Raw genomic sequence first — 26925 nt, 5'->3', positions numbered from 1 at the left:
AAAAAACATGTTTATGTGCTTCCTACCTTTAAAAGTATAAGGTTTAGCACTTTTTTTGTTGTTGTTTTTGAGACGGAGTCTCGCTCTGTCGCCCAGACTGAGTGCAGTGGTGCAATCTCAGCCCACTGCAACGTCCACCTCCAGGATTCAAGCAATTCTCCCTGCCTCAGCCTCCCAAGTTGCTGGGATTACAGATGCCCACCACCATGCCCGGCTAATTTTTGTATTTTTAGTAGAGATGGAGTTTCCCCATGTTAGCAGGCAAAACGGTCTCGAACTCCTGACCTCAGGTGATCCGCCCACCTCAGCCTCCCAAAGTGCTGTTTAGCACTTTTGACATTGACAGAAGATTGGGGTTTCCCTATGCATAACCCAGGTTTTGACCCTATAAATAAGTGGTCCATCCTCATTTGGGGCCCTTTGTAGGAACCACATTACAAGTGAGTGCTCTGTGTAGAGTGAATGATAACCAGTCATGGCAAAGTAGTCCATGAATCTGCATGAGTATTTTAAAAGACAGTTGGGTTAACTCAAAATAATAAAATGTCACCAACTCTTGAGAGCTTTGTATAAATGTGTGAAGCAACTAACAGTCTCTTGGGGTTTCAGGAAAGAAAAGCCAGATGACTTTTTCCTTATGTGTGACAATAGGCTAGTTTTTAGATTTTTCTGTCATATCTTAAAATCTAATACAAGGAACAGAAAGGATCTTGAAAGGCTGATGCATCAAAATGACAATTATTTCTTGTATCATTATCACAGTTGCACAGAGATGCAAATTTAACAATGGGGAAGCGTTAGAGAACTTTTCCCAAATCATTTAAAAATTAGTTCCAAAGTCAAATCCTCTGGGTAACCAGTGTTACCAATTCAGTGATTATTCAGTGTTTCATTTTCATCCTCAATGATGGCAAGAGGCAGCTGGCTGGGGAGAACATATATTTCTTGGAAGAGGCAACAGATAAGAGATTAGTGTCAAGTCATCCATTTGATTATGTTACCTGAGTATAATTCATCCTTTGAAGTGTATAATACTCCTAGTCTTTCCTCATGCTCATCTGTAACCATAGAATATTCTGACTATATTTCTGCCCTGAGGGTTACGGAAAGAGCTGAGAGATATATTTATATACACACACATATGTATATGTGTGTGTGTGTGTGTGTGTGTGTGTGTGTACATATACACACACACAAACAAACACACATATACAGCCATTACCCTCATTACCCTCAAAGAGTTTATAGGAACCAACTTTTCCCAAAACTTCCTTCCCTATAATACCAATTTTTAGTATACTAATTCTTATATGGAGCACAAGGGTGATATGTGGTCAAATAAACTAAGGAAACCCTGCATTAAAGAAATCTAAACAGATTTCTTTATTTCAGGATTTCTCACCACCTTTAATATAGGTGGTATGCCCATGTACATCATGGCGTTTCTCAAATTATCTGAATACCAAAATGCTACATAAACTTGTAAGCATACATAGCAATGCGTAACTAATAGAGGTATGAGATAAATGATATGAGACCACAGACAAATAAAAGATTACCTTAGTTTTGGGGTACAGAGAAGGCTCTCTAGAGGAAGTAATAGCAGAACTGGAAGATGGATAAGGGGGAGACAAATGCAGCATCTTTGGCCAAATGGATAAGGGGGAGACAAATAGAGCATTTGCAAAAGTGTAGAGGCATGAGAGTGGATGGTTTATTTTATGTTTGGAGAGTATTGAAGGATGCCAAGGTAAGTGATAATGGCACAGGAGCCCTAGGTCCCAGGCTGCATTCCTACTTAGGATCAGCAAGAAGCCTGATTGCCTGCATTACTCCAAGTTCTCTTCAACCTTTGGACTGATATTGTGCCCATGTGTTAGCCAACATCCCCACTCAGCGCGCGCGCGCGCACACACACACACACACACACACACACACACACACAAGTCCTCATGCCTGGAGTTCATCCATGTGGTGGATGGATCATTTCTCCATGACTCATGACACTCTTTTCTCATTTTGATTCGGAATGAGCAAGGGTCATCTTAACAGGACCTATTTATTTAGTCTCTGCATTGATCCATCTTTCCCCTATAGAGGATAAGGCTAAAAACGATGAGTTCAAAATATTCTAAAATATTTCATTTGAAAAGTTCTGCCCATAGGACTCAAAGATTTGATCGGTATCATTCTTTAAAACAAAACAAACTCTTAAATACTCTAAAAAGGAAAGAGGTTGCCTCTCTTATTATATTTGCTTTCTACTGTGTATATTTATTTGCCCAGAGCTCTGTCAATTGGGTGGCAAAGTCAAGATTAAATGGTTCAGATGTCTGCCTGCAACAGCAGATTTTGCTCTATGTGAGCTCATCTTGTGTTCATTCATATACTGGACGTAGGTTTAGCCTTTGTTTCAGGTAAAAACTGGAACAACAGCAGGTGGAAGAGAAGTTAATGGCCTACTTAGGAATTTCAGAACTGTAGAGAGGGTGGAGAGAAGTCTTCCCAGGAGAGTGATAGTCTCTGTGTTGCAGAAAAGGAAATAGTGAATGTAATTTCTGAAAACCACAATGTGGGTATGAGTTTTCCTTCATTTCTTTGTATGTTCCTAACAATCTGTCCCAAACACTGAGTCAAGGTTTTTAAATGAGTATTGTGCCCCCAAATTCTTGCCTCATGATGGAAATGATTAAAATAATGCAGCAAGAATTGTGGTGGGACATCTTTGGAATACTGGAGGGGATGTAATTTTTATCCAGGGTTTTCTTACTTAATTCTGATTCATCACATATGGGTTTCTTTCTTTATTCATATGTTTTGAAGTGAAACAGAATCTTTCAGGAGGTAACCTACTGACAGCTCAGATCATTACTATTTTCTACATACCTTAGCAAAAAAAGATGTTTGCTGGAAAAATAATGAGGGAAATGCATTTCTTTGCTGAGGTTTAAAAAAAAAATAAGCCTGCTTGTGGTGCTACTCTGGAAGAAGCTGGACAAGGTTTCAAAATCTAAAATAAGGTTACAATTATTTTATTCCATCAAACATCATGAGGTGGATGGATCATTTCTCCATGACTCACAAGACTCTTTTCTCATTTCAGTTTGGAATGAGCAAGGGTCATCTTAACAGGACCCATTTATTTACTCCCTGCATTGATCCATTTGGTGCATGGTATAAGCACTTGGTAGGGAAGCAGCTTTCTTAATTTTCTCAGCTTTTTCTTTGTGCAAGGTCTGCTTGATTTCCTTTCTCTGCCCTCAGATAACTTAGTATGGCTTTCCAGTTACTTTTGGGTATTAACAAACACCTTCATTTTCAAGGATTAGGTTCAGTCAAGTCGCAACTGCGATGTCTCATCTAGTTCAGCTCTTTCCCAGACTGAGCCACACAATGCAGCAGAGAGAAAGTTTTGTGCTTTGTCTCTTCATACTTCAGCTTTTTCTTCCCTTCCTCTTCTCCCTCTAACTGTACTGCTTCTGGCTGCTTCAGGTTGGGAGGCAATGGGGAAGGGGTGGAGGGTTAGAGGGGAGGAACAGAAAAGCAAAGACCAGAGACAAAAGGTTTTACTTGCCTGTTGCTATTTAATCTAGAGTTGATTGCCTTCATACAGCACTTGGCCAAATTCTGGCATTCCTGTCATGGCCAATGGAGGATCCCGCTTTAGTGCTGGCAGACGGGGATGAGCAACTGTCTGGCTGCCCGCCTGCGAATCCTGCTTAGTTCCTATAAATAATGGCACACCCCACCAGCTCCCTTCTAATGGAATTACTGCACCGGCAGGCAGTTCTCTTGAGAAGGGTCCATTTAAGGTACTGTAGCCCGGCTGCCTTCTAAATTGCCCCCTCAAACTCTGGAAGTGCAGTCCACTGGCAACAAACTCCTTCTTCTCCACTCTTTCCCCACAGATCCCTACAGACTGCTTCTTGCCGTTAGATGTATGCACCAGTGCCAGGCTCCATCTCTGCACCACACACACTCTAGTTTCATGGATCAACTTTTCTCAAGAACTCTGACCATCTTCATCTCAAGGTCCAGAGCAATTGTAGAGCCCAGTAATTTCTGCACACAGGGTAGGGATGAGGTTAGATGGCAGTTTCCTTCCTCTCCCCCTTCCATGACTGGTTCCCTTAAGCCCCTTCCCTTTTATCAAAGTAAGAAATGGGTAGCAATCCCCTTACCTTCCCTGGACAGGTGGAAAGGAAACACATAGCAGGGCAGCTCTGTGATAATGCTCTTCATAGAAACCCCATCTCCAATCTCTCTGATCCATCTCAAGCCTTCTCATATGCACAGGCTGGAAGGGAGAGATGGGCTAACACTGGTAGAGCTAGGGTAGATGTCAGTGGCTACCACTTAGCATATTGATGATCTAGCATCACTCTTTAGAAAATAGAGGTTGTTATCACCTATTGTTTGGGGCTTTGAGGTCTTAGCACAGATAGGAAGTATCTCATGTAATATTCATTCATATTTACATCATCCTTGAAAGCTGTATAAAAAGACTAGCCTCTGACTCTATCATAGTAAGGGCCACCAAAACCCTTGCAACTAAAGGTTCCTGAAGGTAACTGTCAGACTCATGGAGTGGAAAAACACGCATAGCAGCTCTTTATCTTTGGGTGCTGTGTGCTCATCATGGCAGCAGACCAGTGGGTATTTCCCTCTGGCATGCATCTCTTCAGACCAGGTTGTCTGCCTCACTGGGGAGACAGTTCGTCCAGACAACCAGCAACACTAGAGCAGACAACACAACTGGAGTGCAAATGTGGCCAGCAGGGGCTGAGTCAGAGCATGCCTCTGGCACCGCGGCCAAGCCAAGGGCAGTCCTGGAGGAATGCTGGTCAGCCAGACTGCCTGAAAATAAACGTCCAAGAACCGTCTTCAAAGTTCTTTCCCGAATGCAAGGGGAAATGGCTGACTACCAGGGGCCACTGGTTCCACATGAAAAGTTCAGCTAATACAAGTTTCCTTTCTGCTGTAAGAAAGGAAAGAAAGGCCTCTTCAGGAGCAAGCATGTGTATGCCGGCACCGCAGGCTCCATCCCAGAAGGGGCCTGAGCACTGGCCGCGTGACTGAGAATTGTGATCTTTTTTTCAACTGAATTTGAATTTTTTTTTCCTAGAAAGTTTGGGCTCTTTGTATATAATGCAGAACTAGGTAATAATAGATTAGAGTGTATGGCAAAGCAGCACAGACTGTAGAGGAGTGGCAATAAGCTTCTCAGTTCTTAATCTTATGGGGAAAACCATTCCCCCATATCACCTCTTTCATTTTCAGTTCAAGTTTTAATACTTTAAAATCTCTGTGGCCAGCAGGATTTCTAGTGATTTGCTAGATTAAAGGATTCTGTCTACTTCAAGTCCATATGTACCCAGTTTCATCCTACTTGAATCTTAAAGATCTGATGACAAAAAAAAAAAAATGGGTCCGTCAGCCATGTGTGAAGCCTTTTCCAGAGATCCTGGACGCTCTAGAACCCTGTACCAGATAGGAGCATTGGCCTCATTGAACTAGGCAGGAAGTTTCTCCTAATATCAGACGCTGGAAAAAATTTCCCAAGAACTCCAAGCTACCTTCTTTATTGTTTTTAGAAAGGAGAATACAGTAGCACCAGCCGCCACCTACCCATTGGCTCCCTTTTCCTCAGAGCAGAGCGTATCCGAAGACTCACTCAGCCTGGTTTGGGCGTCATTCCTCCAGCCTCTTCTCCTGGGGCAGGCACCTGAATGACAATTTCTGAATCACCTCTACCAGTTCAACTGAGATAATAAACTTATGATGAGCTACCTTTTGTTTCCCAATGAGAAGCTGAATGTTGCTCAGATTGTCAGTAAATAGAACCTAGCTTTGGCAACAAATGAATGATGGAAAGAAAAATGAGGCAAGAGCATGTGGTCTAGTCTGGTGGTTCCATATGAGACTTGGCGTCAGCAGTCTTGATCTTATTCCCAGCAGCCTCTCTGACTCACTTTGAGCAGATCATGTTGTGTTTGCTGGATGCCTTTCGAATCAGCACTGTGATTGTGGTTCACTTGGCCTAGCATCCTGAGCATGAGTTGTTAATGAGACACTTTGACTGCAAATGCAGAAAATAAAGTATTGTCCACAAACCAGGTAAGCTACTGCTCTTTAAAAACAGTGATCAGGTGTCTGTCATCTGTAAGGAAGATGAATTTGTAATAAGACTGGCTGTGGAAGCAGACACTAAGCTGGACTAGGGGGGAAAGAGATTTCCTGGGGGAGATGGCTGTGAAGGTCTGAAGCAGAAGGAGCCAGAGTAGCTGGGGACAGGGCCAATGTCCTTATTGGGCACAGTAGGCATAGTGCCTAGGAGCCATGACATTTTTAGGGGTCCATGTGAATATTTTAATTTTATTTATCTTAAAATTGGAAGGGCAAATGAATGTAATATAATGATTTCTAGCCTACATCATATACATCTTTATGCCAATGCAGTCATAATCTAAAATGTTAAGTACTCTTTATGGAGCAATGGGCCCACCACAGCAAAAGCACCTAGGGCCCACAAAAGTCATAAAGATGCCCTGGGTAGGGAAAACCTTCAGTGCAGAATGCAAACCTGACCCTTGAGGAAGAGGAGAAGCTGGGCCAGTGGGAGCTGCTGAAGTGCCCCATGCCAGACAGAATGGCCTGCCCCTCTGCTATGTTTCTTCACTGGTGGGGGGCAGCCCAGGGTGGTGTGGTCTTTGTAAAAACTCTCCTGCAGGTCCAAAGGTGTGGTGGCTTGAGACCCAGTCAATTATGATTCCTTCAGCAAGTTCTCTGAAAGGGGATCTCTGTGGCCCCTGCAATTAGGTATCCAGGAAGCAAAGTGTTATACATACATTATAATACAAAGAATTATAGCTTTCCTCCACTCAGTTCTCCCTGCTGCATATCTCACAAAAAAATTCTGTTTCATTGGTAAGTCATGTTACAAGGGCAATGAAAACTTCATCCCTGCCTTTGATACTCACATGAATTCTTAGATAACAGAAGCAGATTATAGAGGCTAACTGGTCAGAGGCATTCTCCACTACTAGAATGTTCTATTCAAGGCTGGCTGGCCACCGGGAGTGATTTAGAGAGTTTTCGAGCTTGGGATGTGGAGGAGGGACCTTCCCTGCATATCAGAGTTTCTTTGATTGTATCCCGTCTGACATTCTGATTCTTCCTTTAAAATTGCTCCCCAGTGGTTTCCAGCCTGTAGATACATTTATTTGGCACATACAAAGTTTAAAAAATTGTGGTGGGGAGTATTATGCATTGAATTGTGCGCTCTCAAAATTCAAATGTTAAAGTCCTAACCTCCAGGACTTCAGAATGTGACCTTACTTGGACGTAGATGGGTGCAGACGTAATTAGTTAAGATGAGGTCATGCTGGAATAGGGTGGGCCTCCAATCCAATATGACTGCTGTCCTTATTAAAAGGGGAACTTTGAGCATGGAGAGATGCCCACAGGGAGAACACCACGCAAAGACAGAGGCAGAGCCCTTCAAGTCAAGGAATGCCAGTGATTGCTAGTGCACCACCAGAAGCTTGGAGAGAGGCCAAGAACCAATCCTTCCCTCATGGCCCTGAGAAGGAACAAACCTGCCGACACCTTGATCCTTGACTTCTGGACTGCAGAATTGTGAGACAACACATGTGTGTTGCTGAAGCCTCCCACTTTGTGGTACTTTGTGACAGCAGCTCTAGCAAACCATACAGGCAGCATCCCTTAAAAATGGATAGATTTGGCTGGGCACTGTGGCTCACGCCTGTAATCCCAGCACTTTGGGAGGCTGAGGTAGGTAGATCACCTGAGATCAGGAGTTAGAGACCAGCCTGATCAATATGGTAAAACCCTATCTTTACTAAAAATACAAAACCTAGCCAGGCGTGGTGGTGGGTACCCATAATTCCAGCTACTTGGGAGGCTGAGACAGGAAAATTGTTTGAACCCAGGAGGCAGAGGTTGTAGTGAGCCGAGATTGTGCCACTGCACTCCAGCCTGGGTGACAGAGCCAGACTCCATCTCAAAAAAAAAAAAAAAAAAAAAAGGACAGATTTGCTGTGAAAACCTGAATTCCAGACTAGGATAGGGAAAGCCTACAGCACCGAGCTGGATGCTGGGCATCTGCTGGAGTAAACCCTGCTCTCTCAGGGAGGCTGGAGAACACAGAGGTGAGCAGACAGGCTTCTCATCCCAAGCCAGTTATTGCCACATGAGAATATGAGCCCAATGCTATCAGATGCTTTTATTTTTCCAGACAGGCTTGATTTCTGTTTCTCGATGCTGGGGAAATATGACTTCAAATGCTGGCTACTAATTTACTACTCTCTCTTTTCTCCTTGACTCAGTCAACTTCACCCATATACTTAATCTAACTGGCTCCTTTGAGCATTTGAGTTTCTTATTTCTGTTTATTCACTGTTGTGTGGTTTGGCAAGACGATAAGGTAAATTATATTCAAACCAAGGAGATTATTCAGGGGATTCAGGATATTGAACTTGCCACCAGGAGAAAGTGAGCTTTAATCTGTCCATCTTTCCTCACTGCTGTGTTGAGGTAAGGACCTTTCTGAGACCATCTCTGTATGTTACATAACCGTTATGTTGAGGGCCCACCACATATGGGGCTGTGTACTAGATACAAAGTAAACGTCCAGTGTATAAATACATATGTTCCTCCTCATATTCTTGCTGCTCTTCATAAAAAAGAAAAGGTATTCTTTCTTTCCTTATTTTGACTTTTGGAGACAGGGTCTCACTTGTCACCCAGGCTGGAGTACAGTGGTGTGATCATAGCTTACTGCCACCTTGAACTCGTGGGCTCGGGTAATTCTCCTGCCCCAGTCTCCCTAATAACTAGGACCAAGGGTGCATGCCAGCATGCCCAGCTAATTTTAAGAAAGTTTTTCTGTAGGGACAGGTCTCAAATTCCTGGCGTCAAGCAGTCCTCCCACCTCAGCCTCCCAAAGTGTTGGGATTACAGGCATGAGTCATTGCCTGGCTAGGAATTCTTATTAACCGGAAATTATGTCATGAAAATGAAGATATTAAGCTATAATTATTCTGAGCTTGTAAACAGAAAGGGCGTTCTGTTAAAGCTGCATTGCATAGCACTCTGTCATCACTTAAATCAATTCATTTGAGTTATCACTTAAATAAATTGCTAACAATGCTAGCTACCATTTATACAAAACAGGCTATACAGCAAGCCTGGTTCTAGAATTGTGAATGGCATTGTAATATAGCCACGATGTGCCAGGCACACGCTAAGCACTTTACATACATGACTCCATGGAATACTCATCACCCCTCTGAGGAAAGTATTTAATTGTCATTCTAGAGATAAGGAAATTGAGACCCAGACAAACTCCGAAACTTGTTCAAGGTTGCAGGGCTGGTAAGAAGTGGAGCGGGATTCAACCTCAGCTCTCTTCAATGCTAAATCAAGGCCGTCTCCATTCTGCCACATGGTTTCTGTGTTTCACCAAGATGCCCCTAAGGGAGACCAGCCCCTGGGTCCAGAGCCCACTAAGGCCTGCCAGAAGTGGGATCACACATTCACCCCTCCTCATTGCAGTGTTGATTGACCTTCATGCTATTAACGATACACAAATTACCATATAGTTGGAATTCAAAATCTTAGTTTCACTCAAAAAACATGGTGATATCTTGCATAAATTGTAAACATGTGCAGGAGGGTCTCTCCATTCTAAGAATAGATGGTATGCTTTGTGTGCCCCTAAGAGTCTTATAACTCAAAAAACGTCTGCCGTTCACAGTGGCTCACACCTGTAATCCTAGCACTTTGAAAGGCCAAGGCAGATGGATCACCTGAGGTTGGGAATTCGAGACCAGTTTGACCAACATGGAGAAATCCTGTCTCTACTAAAAATACGAAATTAGCCGGGTGTGGTGGCACATTCCTGTAATCTCAGCTGCTTGGGAGATGGAGGCAGGAGAATCACTTGAACCTGGGAAGCAGAGGTTGCCATAAGCTAAGATCACACCATTGCACTCCAGCCTGGGCATCAAGAGTGAAACTCTGTCTCAAAAAACAAAAAAAAAAAAAAAAAAAAAGCTTGGGAGGGAGTGGCTTCTAGGGTAATGTTCTGCTTCTTTCTATGGGTGTGTTCAGCTTGTGAAAATTTAAGCACTTGACAGAGGACACATCTACCTTTCTCTGTATATTTTACTTAAATGAAAAGTAAGGAAAATAAAAGGAATGGTTTCATCCTGTATTTAGCAGAGTGTAATGAACCCCGTGGACCCGCCTCTCAGCTGTAACATTTTTCCATCCACTCATGGCCAAACCTCTGTCATCTGTAATCCATCCATGTCCTCCTCACCATTCCCACTAGACTATTTTGAAGTAAATCCCAGAATGATGCCATTTCACCTGAACCTCTTCCCGTCCCCCACCCCCAACTCTGACACTGTGCTCTCTGTGTGATTTTCAGGCCACTACATGTACGTGGACTCGGTCTATGTGAAGCACTTCCAGGAGGTGGCACAGCTCATCTCTCCATTGACCACGGCCCCCATGGCTGGCTGCTTGTCATTTTATTACCAGATCCAGCAGGGGAATGACAATGTCTTCTCCGTCTACACTCGGGATGTGGCTGGCCTTTACGAGGAAATCTGGAAAGTGGACAGGCCAGGGAATGCTGCCTGGAACCTTGCAGAGGTCGAGTTCAATGCTCCTTACCCCATGGAGGTAGGTGTACTGGTGCACCAGCTGTGCTGGGGGGCACTCTGCAGTCATGCCACCCACACACAGGGCTGGAGATGGAGAGTCTGCAGCCTCACACTCAGTCTGTCTTCTGCTGTGCCCCAGTCTTACTCTTTCTTCTCCTCAGCCCTTCTCCTGCTTGCCCTTCCTCTGCATCCCCTTCTGCTGGCCACTCCTATCACCTTCATTTCTTAGCAAGAGCAGTTTTCATAAGAACAAATACTGCAAAAGCCAGTCAACCAACTAGACTTCTTGAGGACCGTCTCCTTCTCAACCTTGCACTGTGGTCATGGAAGGTTCAAAAGAGGAGATCAGAATCCTCCAAGTAAAACTCACTCTTGACTTACCCTTCCTGAGAGCAGTTGTGAAGGTTTTCCTTATTTGAGCGAACTGTTTTTCAAGAAAGAAAGAAAGAGAGAGAGAGGAAGGAAGGAATTCATCTTTCTTTGCAACATAAATAATATCATAAAATCAAAAATAAACTTGCAATTATGGCCCTAGTTTGAAACAAGGCTTGGTGCCTTCAATTTAAAACTTTTTCCAGTTACCTAAGTGATGTGTTCCATGCAGAAGAATTAGAATATTTAGAGAAATGAAATGAATTAAAATGTCCTAAGCCAACTTTACCAGTGGGAGTACTGCAACATTAAAGGTCTACTACCTTGTCGACCTTTTCCTGAGCACAACACTAATACATGTTTATGTCTATGTATGCATTTCAGCACCTATGAGTACTTTCAGTACTGACTATCCAGCCAAGTCAATAAAATTATCTCCGTATTTACAGACAAGAAGAAAGAAAACAGAGTGTCCAAGAAACTGGACATTTTTTTTCTAGGTCACACAGCTGGCGAATGCCAGAGAACTCAGTAACTAAGTTCCTGGACTAAAATCTGACCCAAGGCTGAGAAAGGAGGCCCAGCTCTGTTTGAGGACCCCATAAAAGTTCTAGAATCAGTGGGTGCAGCAATGTGGTTGCTGTAAGATTGCTATAAAGATTTGGAGCTATAAGTAAAGTCTCAGTTACCCCAAGTTATTAATATCCCCCGTTTCACTTTGTGCTTTTTACGGTATCTTCTCCAGTTCCCTTTAAAGTGCCAAAGCAGATTATTCCTCTGGATGGGTTTCGGTGGTGCCATCTGCTAGCCTGATGTAGAGCTGCAGAGAACAGGGCTGGGTCTTGGTTTCTGATGTGTCTCATCTACTGATTGCATGCCTGCCACTCCCCACACTCCCTTCCTCTTTACCTCCCCCCACCACCCCAGAAAAAAAAAAAACACACACACACACACACTCTAGAGAGAGCACAGTGTCTTTTGCAGAATGTGTGCTATTTCCTATCCCAAAGTCCAACCAGGTCTCCATTTGTTCTTGCAACCCAGTGGAAAATTTTCTGGGTTATAAAGAGAAAAAGAAATGCATGTACTGCTTCAAAAGTTTTCTATCAAAGTCAAATGAGTCCCGCACACACTGACAGTGTTCTCTTTACCAGCTCCTTTCATCCAGCCATAAACTCCTCAGGCAACGCTTGTCTGAATCACACTTTGCTGAATTTTTAAAAATAAGTACTTGAAAAGTTACAACTCTGGACACCGCTAAACCTCAATACACATCCTTTGGGTCAACACATGTGATTCTGCTCTATTAGTCTGAACTACTCACTGGTGTTATTTGCTGTCACTCGTTGTCAGGAAAAGAAACTTGTCCTGAAGAAATCAGTGAGTTTAGTGTCACCACATTCTCAAGTGAATTTTGAGAAGGAAAATAAACATTGGAGACTGTCGGAACAAGAGAACAGAGGCTCTGAACAGAGAACATTGGCACAGAGGCTGTGATTAGCAAACACTGATCAGGAATAGCATTCTTACCACATCAGCTCAGTATAAATTCTGTTCACTTTCTTTACCAGCTAGTGCCTTGAGAGCTAAATGTCATGAACCTGTGTTAAGTTTGTAATCTTAATTTGCCCCTTCTCATAAGTCTACATCTTTTCCTTCATTCACAGCCCTTCCCCTTGGCAAAGATAAACTTCTAGGGTTCCCCTTGAATTTTGGAGAGTTTAGGTACCAGGTCCCTGTGGAAGCATTGCTGTTAAAGCGAAGGATACTTTTAAGAACTATTTTGTCCAAACTTTTTCTTTTCAAAAATGAAGAAACTAAGGCCTGGAGAAAAATGGACCTGCTCAAACTAATTAGTGGCTAATAGGCTAGAACCTGAATAGAAGCTCAAGAGGGAGTCAACCTGCAGAAAAAAAAAATATATATATATATATATGTATATATATATATATGTGTGTGTGTGTGTGTGTGTGTTTGTTATATATATATATATATATATGTATGTGTGTATATATGTATATATATATATATAAAATTTTTGAAAGAGGGCTCGCTCCACCACCCAGGCTTGAGTGCAGTGGCATGATCTTGGTTCACTGCAACTTCTGCCTCCCAGCTTCAAGCAATCCTCTCATCTCAGCCACCCAAGTAGTTGGGACTGCAGGCATGTGGCACCACACTCAGCTCATTTTTGCATTTTTGGCAGAGATGAGGTTTCACCATGTTGCCCAGGCTGTCTGGAACTCCTGAGCTCAAGTGATCTGCCCACCTCAGCCTCCAAAAGTGCTGGAATTACAGGCATGAGCCACTGAAGCCAAGAAACCTACAGAAAGAGATGTAAAATTAGTTCAGAGCTTATTTTGTGCCTGATTCTATGATCAGATATTTGTATACATTATCGCATTTAATCTCCTCAACAGTCCTACAAGACAGGTGTTTTATAGATAAGAAAACTGAGACTCTGGGAGGTTAAGTGATTGATATGGTTTGACTGTGTCTCCACCCAAATCTCATCTTAAATTCCCACATATTGCAGGAGGGACCAAGGGAAGGTAATTGAATCATAGGGCCAGTTCTTTCCCATGCTGTTCTCTTCAGAGTGAATAAGTCTCATGAGATCTGACAGTTTTATAAGGTTGAGTTTCCCTGCACAAGTTCTCTTCTCTCCTCTTTTCCTGCTGCCATCCAAGTAAGATGTGACTTGCTCCTCCTTGACTTCTGTAGTGATTGTGAGGCTTCCCCAGCCACATGGAACTGTAAGTCCATCAAACCCTTTTTCCTGTATAAATTACCCAGTCTTGGTATGTCTTTATCAGCAGCTTGAAAACAGACTAATATCGTGATGTATCCAGGCTCACCTAGCTAGTAAGTGATGAAAATGAGATTTGAACTCTGAGCTGTCTTCCTCCAAGAAACTGTTCTATTCAGAAGCAGCTGCAAACTAGGAGCCTACAGGTCAAATCTAGTCCACAGTAGTGATCTGCCTGTCTGTGGAGTGTGATTTTTTTCGTCTTGTTTTTGTTTTAATTTTTGAATTAATTTCCAGCATTGACAAACCCAAAGATTTCAAATGAAATCTAGAGTCAGATCCTCTTGATAATTTGCTAGATACAGAGACATTAGGCCTCATATTTGTTTACTAGGGCTTCCCATATCAAAGTAGCCCAAAAGGAGTGGCTTAAAAAATGTAAATTTCATATGTCATTGTTCTGGAGGCCAGAAGTTCATGATCAAGGTGTTGGCAGGGCTTGTTCCTCCTGAGGGCTGTGAGAATCTGTCCTATGCCTTGCTCCCATTTCTGGTGGTGTGCTGGCAATCTTTGGCATTCCTTGGCTTGTAGCTGACTGCCTTCATTTTCACATGACATTCTCTGTGTGTGTGTGTGTGTGTATATATATATCTACATACAAATTTCTCCCTTTTATAAGGGCACCAGTCATTTAAATTAGAGGCTCACTCTACTCCAGCACAACCTCATCTTAACTAATTACATTTGCAGTGAACCTATTCCCAAATAAGGTCACATACTGAAATACTAGAGGTTGGCACTTCAACACAGTAATTGTGTTGGGGGGCTGGGCAGGGGACACAGTTCAACCTATAACAGGCCTGACTTCCCACACATCAGCAATTGATGGAACTGAGTGACAGCTGATCCTTTAAACGGGGGTTTCTGTCTGCATTTCACAAGAGGCTGTACCATACCAAGCGCTATTCTGCATTTCCACCACCTGCCTGGCCTTTATAGGTATTGAAGTCTCAAGCTCTGTTCCGTGCTGCATCTTCTCAGGTTATTAACTCACACAGAGAAGACTGCACACCTGGGTGGTTTTTCCAGCACAGGTGAAAGCTATGCTGACATGTGATCCCCCATGGTCACAGTTAAAGTTGGTAGCAGAGAAGAAAGCAAAACCCAAGGGGTGTAAGTCATTGGCCCAGGTTCTTTCTAACCATTGTTATATACTTGGACAGGCTGAGATTGGGGTTCTTATCTCTAACTGTTCCATCTATTTCCAGGCCTACATGTAAGGTTCATGTAGGAAGAAGGAAAGGAACTCAGAGGGCCTTAGCTCCTGAGGGGTGGCAGGGGGGTAAAAAAAACCTGGCCTTCTTTCTTACTTAGCTGATTTTTCCTTTAATTGAAGTTCATAATGCTAATTAGTTCTGTAGTTCTAGCAGAAATGACATAGGCACTTCAGCTGACACTCAAGGAAGAGGGGCATATCCACCAGTAAAATGCAACTTTAGAGACTCTGTCTTGGTCCAGTCAGGCTCCTATAACTAAATGCCATAGACTAGTCATTTATAAACAACAGCAATGTATTTCTTACAGTTCTGAAGTCTGAGAAGTCCCAGATCAAAGTGTTGGCAGATCTGGCTTCTGGTGAGGGCCTATTTCCTGGTCCATGTGGCACCTGCTCATTGTGTCCTCAAATTCTAGAAGGGGCAAATGAGCTCCCTTGGGCCTCACTTAAAAGGGCACCAATCCCATTCCAAAACTTAAGCACCTCCCCAAAAAGCCCCACTTTCTATTACCATTCCCTTAGGGGTTCATATTTCAACATATGACTTTTGAGGATGTGTGAGTGTTCCACAGACACTCAGATCATAGTAGTTTCATTCTCCCAAAAACAGACTGTGGGTTGAGGTGGGTGCTGCCCAAGCTCGTATTTGGAGACCTGATTCCATGAGTCCTTGTAACTTGGCTTTATCTGGTTTGATTGACGTGTCATTTTAAATCATTAAGAACACTTAAGCCGAACAGAAAATATGTGGACATGTGACAGCATGCCATTTTCCTCTGCAGGTTATTTTCGAAGTTGCTTTCAATGGTCCCAAAGGAGGTTATGTTGCCCTGGATGATATTTCGTTCTCTCCTGTTACCTGCCAGAATCAGACACGTGAGCATTCTCTATTCATCGTTACATTTTTGGGTTGTTCCTGTTTCAATAGATGTTTGTGGTCAGAACTTATTTTAATTGCTTTTAATTTTCATTTCTTTCCCCTTGTCTAAGAGTCATTTTTCTGGAATATTACTCTTTTCCCCCCTCAAAGAGGGAATCTAATGTTTCTGATGCCATCACTCAGTTGCCCTATCTTAGGAAGCTTTCATCTTTCCTTCCCAGGAAAAGAAAATGAAATAATACTAACTTATTCTCGCTCCATCTTTCTTTTTAGAGGATATCTTGGGTCCATTTATGGGTGGCTGGGTAGATGGACAAAGCTCTCACAGTCTACCGAATAGAATAATATATTTTAATATCCCTTTCCAACTGTATGTATCCAAAATTTATAAATGTCCTTACGTTAATATTTGGTAGACATCTCTAGATGGTTTTAGCCAAATAGCATGTGCTCTGAATTAAGTTAATTTCCCCTTCCAAGGTGAACCGTCAAATTATTTCACCATGATCAGTTTTGTGATTTCATAAATTTGATGTTTAAAATGAGAGGATTATTTCTACTCTCTGGAAAAATAGATAAGTAAGTTGATTCAAAGTCAATTAGGAAACAAATGTTTTATAATAAGAAGGATAATAATATATTAATAATAACCCAGATAAATCAAATGGGCTTTACTGTTAAGTGAGTTTGTTTCCTTGAGAGACCAAGGAAAACACTATGGTCACCCTACCTTATCAATGAGCCCTTACTCTGGGTTTTGTAGCATAGAAAAAAATTTATGAACTACCCTTTTGAGGTCTTGCACTTAAGATAGAGTTGATTGATAATTTAATATGATTTCAGATATACTCTACAAGTCATAGGACTAAGAAAGAAATTTTTTTTTTTTTGATGAGGGGAACTGAGGGTCTCGCACTGTCACCCAGGCTAGGGTGCAGTGGTGCAGCCACAGCTCACTACAGCCTCAAACTTCTGGGCTCAAGTGATCTTCCTGTCTCAGCCTGCTGAGTAGCTGGGCTTGGCTAGCTTTTTGCTTGTTTGTTTGTTTGTTTGTTTTAGTAGAGATGAGGTCTCATTATGTTGCCTAGGCTGCTGTTAAACTCCTAAGCTCAAGGGATCTCCCCACCTTGGCCTCCCAAAGTGTTGGTATTATAGGCATGAGCCACAGTTTACATAAAAAAATTTCCACGTGAGCTAAACTGTTACCCCAAAACTAGAGAGAAATCTACTAATTTGCTGAAACGGAATACTGTTTTTCCTAATTCCAACTTTTTTTTAAAAGGTGGTTAAACTGCTAGAACCAGACTAGATTTACATAGTTTTTCATGATTTAATCCAAACAGTAATCAAAGATTGAGTCTCTAACTTTAACAGAACACAGAAACCAACATTGTTTTAATTCTCTACATTTGATTCCTCCCTAATTTTATCAGTTAATATTTCAACTACATTCGTAGTAATTTCAGAACCTCTTTATCATTATTTTTAGAAAGGGTCTTTTTTCTATCATTAGGCAGTTACACTGAAATTTTATATTCCCCAGTTTTGTCAATGGGAGAAGAGGTGTTTAATATCTGCACTGGGCAGGGGGTGGGTGAAGAGGCAGCTGGAGGTAATAGAACCAACTGAGTCACCCAGAAGTAGTGTTCAGAAAGTCTCCTCCTTTTGAAAAAACACAGAATTTGTGTGAGCTTTTTTCTACTACACTGGTGGTCTGTCTGGTGAAAGGAAAAGAAAGGTTCCAGCAAAACGAGGACCATGTGCTAAGAGAGCTGTTGACCCCTCAGTCTGCAAAATGCAGACTCCTTCTGTGCAGGAACTTCCATAGATATGAGTTCTTATACAGTTAGGTTAACCAAGCCTCCATATTGATCTTCAGAACCTCCCACTAGGCCAGCTTGGTTTTAAAACCATTTTGATGATGATGATTTAATTGCATCATCATAGTGTTATGTTCAGTCCACCAGGAATGTGGATTCACATCCCTATTCTGCCACTTCCAAGCTATCTGGCGTGGGTCATGTTATTTAACTTCTTTGAGACTCTGTTTTCACATCTATAACAAAGATGGAAGAATCTGTTTCATAGAATTGTTGAAAAGGTTAATGATTTAATGTCTGTGAAGGCCTTAGCACAGAGTATGACACAGAAAATGCTTCATCATGAGACAATATTTACTTTATTTTCAAAATAATGCTCACCCATCCCTGGAGAACTGTGGGTCAGATTGCAACTAAAGAGAAATAGCAAAGGGCACTGGCTTGATGACTGTGTCAGCTGGAGCCTGCTTTATGTCTTTCACTGAGCAGGTGTGGGCCAGATTGAGTCTTTAGATGCTGAGCCTTCTAGTTTTGATACTTCATCTTACATTTCACAAATAGTTTATGCCCTTCTGTTTCATAACAGGTGCCAACATTTTTTTCCTTATCTTGGTTAGCTCCAGCCTTCTTGTCTCTGCTTTTCCCAGCTGGATCTAGCATTTTCTTCTCTCATCTCTCTAATAGGCTGAGACAGGAATTATATCAACATATGAAGCATCTTGTTCCCACCATCTGGTTGGGTTTAGAGTTAATCCAGTCTCCCAGACCTGAGACCCATCTCATAGGCACAGGTGCTCAACAGCAATGCCATGTGGCCCTTCCAGAGGACAGTGAGACTACCCCCACTTGCCTTTCCATCCCTTTTCACCCACACTCTCCCCCTTCACAACCATGTTTATCCCAAAGTTTAGACGTTGGGAGCAAGCCTCTCTTTTGGTCTGTAAGTCTTTGAATGCCTGAAGAGGTGATCCAATTCACTTCTAGGAATCCTGTCATAATGCCCAGCCCCAAACTGAGAGCTTTACTGCTCTGCCATAGGCAGACCCAACCTCCTGTCTGGGTTTAGGGCCCCCACACCCAGGCCAGGGACTGGGCAGATCCTAACACTCCTGGGTATGCTCCTCAGGGGATCACTACCTGAATCCCAATATCAGCCATTAACGGACAACACACTGCCCCAACCTCTTGTCTATATGGAAACCCATGCCCAATTGCTGCCTAGGCTATAGCTAAGGTTGCCACAGCCTTCCTTATCTTAAACACCCCAGAGGGTCTCCACAGCCTAGTCAGTGACCCAGGCCCCTGTTTCTCCGTAGGTCTTCAGTGTGGTGCTACGTCCCACTGCCTCTCCTACCCAAGCCAGCTTCGAGCTGTCTCAGCCAGCTCTCAGGCTGGCTTATGCTCAAGTAAAGCCACCCTGCGAGGTTAGGTCCCCAGTATCTATCTTTCAGCACTCTAGGGGCTGATGAGCCTTTTGGATCTGTGGCACCGATGCCGAGTTTCTCTCCATGAACTCCCATGGAGCAGAGGAAAGGATGGGAAATGCTCCCAGCTATTCTAAAATTGTAGCACACTCCAGCTAATTAGATTATGTTCAAAGCTTCTCATTTCTAAAAAGTTCAAATGTCAAAAAGCAAGTAATTAACGAAAGCTTACGTTATGATGCTTTTTGGTAAGTTGCCTAAAGGGGCTGTAGTTCTTTTCTTCTTTTTTTCTTGATCATCAACAGATGCTCAGAGGCTTCCAACTGCCTCTGATTCCTCCCTGTGCTTCAAATATGTCATTACACTTCCCAGCAGCTCAATTTGTGATCCGCCCTTTACTAACACATCTGAAACAAGCTTGAAGCAAAAGCTCTGCATCCACCCCGGTCAGAAACAGGCCTCTGGCCCCATCTTCAGGAATCAGACACTGTCTCAGGTAGCAGCAGCACTCTAGGGGAAAAAGATTTAGCCCCTGAGTTATGCTTTCCAGTTTTTTTTTTTAATCAGACCTCCTCAGGACCCCAGGAAAATCCATTTCAAATATATTCATTAGCAAAATAATATAGTTACATCATCAGAAAAATCTTTTCTATATGACCTAGTCTATCACCATGGAAAGAAGTTGTCCTTCCTTACTTTTAAGTTGTTTTGATAGGCATTAATTTTTATTGTAGTTTTAGGTTCACAGAAAAATTGAGAGGAAGGCACAGAGGTCTCTCATAGTCCCCTTGCCTCCATATACATCACTGTCCCCCAGAGTCCATAGTTTACATTAAGATTCACTCGTGGTATTGTATACTCCATGGATTTGGACAAATGTATAATGACATGTATCTATCAGTGTAATATCATACAGAATATTTTCATTACCTTAAAAGCCTCCTCTATATTCAGGTCAGGAGTGGTGGCACACACCTGTAATCTCAGCATTTGGGGAGGCAACAGAGGGTGGATTGCTTGAGCCCAGGAGTTGGAGACCAGCCTGGGCAGCATGGTAAAACCCTGTCTCTATTTAAAAAATTCAAAAAATTAGCCAGGCATGGTGGTGAATGCCTATGGTTCCATCTACTCAGGAGGCTAAAGTGGGAGGATAGGTTAAACCCAGAAGGTAGAGGCTACAGTGAGCCAAGATTGTACCACTGCACTCCAGCCTGGGCCACAAAATGAGACCCTATCTCAAAAAACAAATGAACAAACAAAAACCGGGTATGTTTTCTCTATTCACTCCTCCCTCCCTGCAACCCATGGCAACTACTGATCTTTTTACTGTCACCATAGTTTTGCCTTTTCAAGAATGTCATATAGTTGGAATCACATAGTATGCAGCCTTTTCAGACTGGCTTCCTTCACTTCGTAGTATGTATTTAAGTTTACTCTGTATCGTTTCGCATCTAGCTCATTCCTTCTTAGCGCTGAGTGATATTTAGTTGCCTGGATGTACCACAGTTTATGTATCCATTCACCTGCTGAAGGACATAGCTTGGTTGCTTTCATGTTTTGGTGCGTATGAATAAAACTTCTATAAGCTTCCACGTTTTTATGCCACTTCCACCCCCTTCCACACACCTAATAACTGAGTTAAGATTGTCTTGCAGTCACCAAAGAGCACTGCTTTAAGATTCATTCCTCCTTCTACCCTCTGTAGCTGGGAGAAAGAAAGGAAAAAAAAAAAAAAGGAGGGGTGTTGGGGGGAAGATTGATTCCTGATGAGGAATTCACTGACCTGTTCTCTTCGTGCATGGCACTTGGCAGTGCCACCCCATTTCCTGAGTTAGATGGCCATCTGTATTTTTGAGATTTTCATTTGTTTTTGTTTTTTTTTTATTACCCAGTAGCAGAGGGGTGACTCATACTGAAGACCTTAATGGGGTTTCCTGTGGTCTCAAATCTCCATGGGAGAATGTCAAAGGATCCTTGTTTGTATAACATCCTGTTCATTTTTCACAGACTTTATCTTCAGGGCTTAAAGATATACCCTGGTGCTGACAGAATCAGGCAGAGCAGGGTGTGAGCTAATCCACCAGTCTTAGAGCATTGAGAATTCTCTTCATTTCTTCTTCTCCAGTCTGGCTCATCTGGGTTTGCTCCTGGTGCGATTCCTAGAGCATATCGTCTGAGATGCAATCAGGTTCTAGTTGCATAGGAACATTTTCTTCCTATTCTTTGTTTTTGTTTTGTAATGTGGTGTTAATCAGTTACTTTTTAAAATTTAATTGTCTTGGATTCTTCTTTTTTTTCTTTTTTCTTTTTTTTTTTGTAAGGTGTTAATCAGTTACTTTTTAAAATTCAATTTTCTTGGAACTCTAATTTTCTGTTATTTCAAAGTCAGACAAAGTTTGCAAGAACACTACAATGAACTAGTAGTGTTTAGAACTAGTGGAACCTAAAACTACACTAAAAATCCCCTCTATATCCAGGCTGGGCGTGGTGGCATATCCCTGTAATCCCAGGACTTTGGGAGGCAAAGGAGGGTGGGTTGCTTGAGCTCAGGAGTTGGAGACCAGCCTGGGCAGCATGGTTGGAACTCCTGTAGACTATTTAACCAGCTCTACACATTAACATTTTGCCATGTTTGCTTTATCTACCGTTTAAGAATAGGTTGCAAACATCATGCCCCTTTACTGCTAAATATTTTAGTGTGTATTTTATAACCAAATACATTCTCCAGCGTAACTATAGGGTAATTATGGAGTTCAGGATATTTGACAGCGACACATTATCAACTTACTTTTAGTCCATACACCAATGTTTCTAGTTGCCCCGTATTTGTTTTTCTGGACCAAGATTAAATCTTGCACCCCTGGTAGCATTTGGTTGTCATGCCTCTTTTGTCCACTTTTATCTGGGTCAGCTCCTCAGCCCACCTGAATGTTTTCTTGCTTTGGAAATTGACAAATTGAGAATATAGGAAGTTTTTATAGTGAGCTGTTTCATCAGCTCACTGCTCCTAGAGCTCAAATGTTTCTCTAGAGATAATTTTCCAGTTATTCAACACATGTCCTCTCTCCCTGGTCCTCAACTGTTAGACATGTCTGCATTCTGGCATGCAGACAAGAATCACACTTGGCTACACCGAATATATCCTACCTGCTATGATCACATCCCCTCTGGTTTAAGAAGGCAATCTGAACAGTGTGATTTACAAGCCATTTGTTGATAGGATTAAAAGTTATTCTCAGAAGAGCAGAAACCTTTTTTTATTTGTATAAAGGTATGTGGTACAAGTACAGTTTTGTTACAAGCATAGATTGCATAGTGTTAAGTGAGGATTTCAAGGAATCCATCCCAGAGTAACATACATTGTACCCGTTAAGGAATTTCTTATCTTACATACCCCCTTCTACTCCCTCACCCTTCTAGGTCTCCATTGCCTATTGCACTGTCTGTATCAGTGTGTACACATTATTTAGCTCCCACTTATAAGTGAGAATGTGCAGCATTTGTGTTTCTGTGTCTGACTTGTTTCACTTAAGATAATGACCTCCAGTTCCAACTATGTTGCTGCAAACGACATAATTTCATTCTTTTTACTCTTCCAGCTTGTATGTACATTTGAAACTTTCTTTATTCAATCATCTGTTGATGGGCACTTAGGTTGATTCCTTATTCTTGCTACTGCTAACAGTGCTAAGATAAACATATGAGTGCAGGCATCCTTTGATACATTAATTTCTTTTCCTTTGAGTAGATACCCAGTAATGGGATTGCTGGATTGAATGGTAGTTCTATTTTCATTTTTCTAAGAAATCTCCACACTGTTTTCCATAGTGGGTATACTAGTTTACATTTTCACCAACAGTGTATAAGAGTTCCCTTTTCTCCACATCCTCACCAACATCTGTTAATTTTTGTCTTTTTAATAATAGCCATCTGACTAAGATGATATCCTGCAGTGGTTTTAATTTGCATTTCTCTTCTGATTAGCGATGTTGAACATTTTTTCATATACCTGTTGGCCATTTGTATGTCTTCTCAAACAGCAGAAATCTTTATGTTCCCTCCAGGCCATCTGGGCTGAGGTATTTATAGACCAGCTTAAATAATACTAGAACTCAGCAAAGCCAAAGCAATAACAGTACCCATAACAGAACTGTGACTCTTTGACCTGCATGACTTAAACTGAGTGATGACTTTGTTCAAGCAGATCAGCTCCTGCTACTGATGTCAAAGGAGACAGCAGGTATGCTTCTGACACAGCGATTGAGCAACAAAGGAAAATTGTTTCTATAAAATATTATTTCTAAAATATTTTATCTTAGAGAAAAATTGAGTTCCTTAAAATCTTTCTTTTCTCTTTCTTTAAATTTTGTATGAATGAATTGTGAATTGTGAAAAAGTATATGAATACATGTTCACAGCCATGAAAGGAAATTTATTTTGAAGTCTGGTACTTCATTTTTATAATACAAACAGTGCTCTTTTCTCCCCTCTCTTTAGAGAGGAAAAGAACAATTTTCCTGTCATGTTGAAACATTGGTTTGATGCTAACCTGTCAGCATGCCGTTTGGGTAAAGATATTTAGTTGTGTTTTACTTTTTTGGTCTCCCCAGCACAAGTGTGTATATATAAATATCCGTCAACCAGTTGATGTAGTCCTTTGAGATCTTTGGGATTGATTGTCACTAACTTTGCTTGTCCTTTGCTCAGAACTTCTGTTCAGTGCCGTGGAAGCCAGCTGCAATTTTGAGCAAGACCTCTGCAACTTTTACCAAGATAAAGAAGGTCCAGGTTGGACCCGAGTGAAAGTAAAACCAAACATGTATCGGGCTGGAGACCACACCACAGGCTTAGGTAAATGAGGGAACCGTCTACGCGGGGGCATCTTGGGTAGTTGTTAAGCTTCGCTGGCCATTCCCACTTCATACCTGCAAAGACACTGACAAAGAAAAAGGCAGCTGCAAAGAAGCAAAGACAATCAGCCGTCTTATGTTTGACCATTTTTTAAACTTGGAATTCGAGTTGCTGTGCTAACAAACGTATTTGCTAGTTAATTAAACAGGCAAATCCTTGTAAATTATTTTGGAACTCACTTTAGACGCAATACCTTTAAGAAAAAAAATCTGCTGAATTGTATTTATATGAAATCTCCCAGAAGAGACATATTCCCACAGATAAAGAGTAGATTTCAGTGGTTGCCAGGGGCTGGGGCAGAGGAAATAAGAGTGTTTAATGAGTATGGGCTTGCCTTTGGGTGATGAAAATCATGTGGAACTACACAGTGGTGACGGTTGCACAGCATTGTGAATGCTCAAAATGCCACTAAACTGTACTCTTTAAAATGGTTGAATGGTAAATTTTATACCATTTGTATTTTATTACAATTTTTAAAATCTGTGGAGGGAAAAAGCTGTTAAAAATGTTGAGTGGACACTCGATGGATATATTTACAAGGAGCTTTTCAAAACAAGTCTGAGCTCTTTGTGTAGGGATTACCTATTAATTTAATGACAGACTTTTTGGAGCCCATACTAGTGGAAACAAGTGTGAAGAGCTTGATCTCAAAAGTTCCATGTCTCTTTCACTTATGCAACACATGTTTATATCCTGGGGACCGGGGTGAGTTTACCACGGAGCTGGTGAAGCTTAGGTTCCAGGGCCCCTGCCTTGTACCAGCCCTCAGAAAGGCCTTGAAAGAGCCCTCACAATTTAATACTTATAATTTTGTGTTGTTTTCTTAGAGGTTGCCTAACTTGTAGAAATAAAGGCCCTACCAAATCTATTCTGACTTTGGGCTGATTAACTGGAAAATCATCTCTAGAAAATCACTTGAGTTCTGGGAGCAGTGAACTGATGAAATGGGAAGCTGTTTAAGGACAAAAAGACTCACCCTACTCTCAGTTTGCCAGTTTTCAAGGCAATAAAACATTCAAGTGGACTAAATCCTAGGGAATATAATAGTGAACAAATCTGAAATGAATCCCACCTTCACTGGCCAACAGTCTTTTCAGTGGGCAAGAGAAACATTAGACAAATGTATACACAAACAAACTTATAATCACAGGGTGTGGTAAGTGCTGTCAGAGAGGAAAAACTTTTCCTCTACCCCCTTAGGTTCCATGTTTGGACCTGAGAAGTAAAGTGATGTAAGACAGAGTAACAAGAAAAAAATACAAATTTTATTTAATATTTTTACTTGCACTTGGGAGCCTTCATAAAAACAATGAAGATCCAAAGAAGCAGATAGGCCCGAGAGTTTAAATACCATTTTAAACAAGGGATGGTAAAATTGTGGAGAAGTAACAAGACAAAAAAAGGGGTGGGGGGTGGGGCTGAAGTTTCCAGAGGCAGTGAATTATGGGAAAGTGACTAGGAAATATCTGGAGGAAACTAATGGAAGAAAAGGATTATTTTAGCAGGTTTGTTTGTACACATCCATTTTGATGTCGACTCCCAGCCTTTAGTGACAGAATGTTCTTCCCTTTCTGGTACAGGGAGAACACCTTGTTCATGGGAAATTTTATGACCTGCTATTAAGTATCATAAAAAGGGAGATGTCAGAGGGTCCTTCCTGCCTCTGCTGCTTCTCAAGTGACTTTACCTCAATATAATCAATGTGCCAAAGTAACATATTTGGGGGTGGCAAGTTCTGATCTCCTTCTTTCACAGTAGAATGAAATGAAGAGTGAACTCTGAGAGATAATAGAAGAATCTAATTTTGGTTAGGGATTCAAGGAAGGTTTCTCTGAGGAAAGCTGCCGTTAGCTGGGATAGTGGGAGTGACCCAGGCAGAGGGAGCAACATCTGTGAAGGCCTCGAATTTGGAAAGAGCTGGTCACACCACAGAATAGGAAGGTCTGTATGGCTGCACCGTGAGGAGGAAGGGTGGGGAGGAGAATGGAGGAAAATTATGTTAGAGAGGGAGATAGATCCTGGGTGTGGCAGGCCACAGGAAGCATTTGGAATTTTATTATAGAGGACATGAGAAGCCACTGAGAGGTTTTAAGTGGAAAAAAAGACAGATGAAACTTAGGTTTCAAAAAGGTTGTTCAAAAAGGCTATCATATGGCCACCCATAATAGTCTGCTCAGGCTGCCATAACAAAATACCACAAACTGGGTGGTTTGAACAACAGAAATGACTTCTTCACAGTTCTGGAGGTTGTGAGTTCAAAATTAAGGTGACGTCAGGGTGGTTTCTGGTAAGGGCTCTCTTCCTAGCTTGCAGATGGCCGCCTTCTCATGTGTCCTCACATGGCCTTTTTATGTATGGAGGGAGAGAGAGCTCCAGTATGTCTTTCTCTTCTTTTGAGTTAAGTAACTGGGTAAAACTAAACTGTATACAAAGATTGAGGCACCCAAATGAAAACTCACAGGACGAGGAGCAGAAAAAAGAAGGAAAAAATAAGGTGTTTTTTTTTTCTTTTCTGCCTAGACTTTCTAGGATATATGAACCCATTTTAAATTGACCATGGAGATATTGGAAGGGGAATGTTCCTGATCTTATTTTTCTTTATGTTACTTAGAAGGAAAAGGAAGAACATAGATCTTCAGCACCCGGGAGGATCCATCTGATGAAAAACTTGCTCTTCAAGGGCAGGTTTAACATTTGACCAAGAGAGGAGTAGGCTCTGCCCAGACACACAAACCTCCACAAAGACTGCCAGGCCAGCCTGGAATCCCACCATCTCTATCAGCCACTACAGAGATAATA

The 26925-nt window shown here is 41.9% G+C and overlaps 1 protein-coding gene across 2 annotated transcripts in view; it reads left to right on the top strand.

Annotated features, from left to right (window-relative positions):
• Positions 1-26925, top strand: part of MAMDC2 (MAM domain containing 2) — a 172253-nt gene that overhangs the window by 77980 nt on the left and 67348 nt on the right. For both annotated transcript variants that reach the window (XR_004272642.1, XM_032290933.1), the window contains exons 6-8: positions 10457-10713; positions 15874-15967; positions 23923-24066. Coding sequence is in view for 1 of the 2 variants with exons in the window: in XM_032290933.1 (XP_032146824.1) it covers positions 10457-10713; positions 15874-15967; positions 23923-24066 (495 nt within the window). In the remaining variant the exon portion in view is untranslated. The remainder of the gene's footprint in view (positions 1-10456; positions 10714-15873; positions 15968-23922; positions 24067-26925) is intronic.

The sequence above is a fragment of the Sapajus apella genome, unplaced genomic scaffold, assembly GCF_009761245.1.
Source record: "Sapajus apella isolate SASKATOON/1434 unplaced genomic scaffold, GSC_monkey_1.0 scaffold24, whole genome shotgun sequence".
NCBI lineage: Eukaryota > Metazoa > Chordata > Mammalia > Primates > Cebidae > Sapajus > Sapajus apella.
The sequence above is the reverse complement of the archived record's forward strand: the minus strand, read 5'-3'. Positions and strand labels throughout refer to the sequence as shown.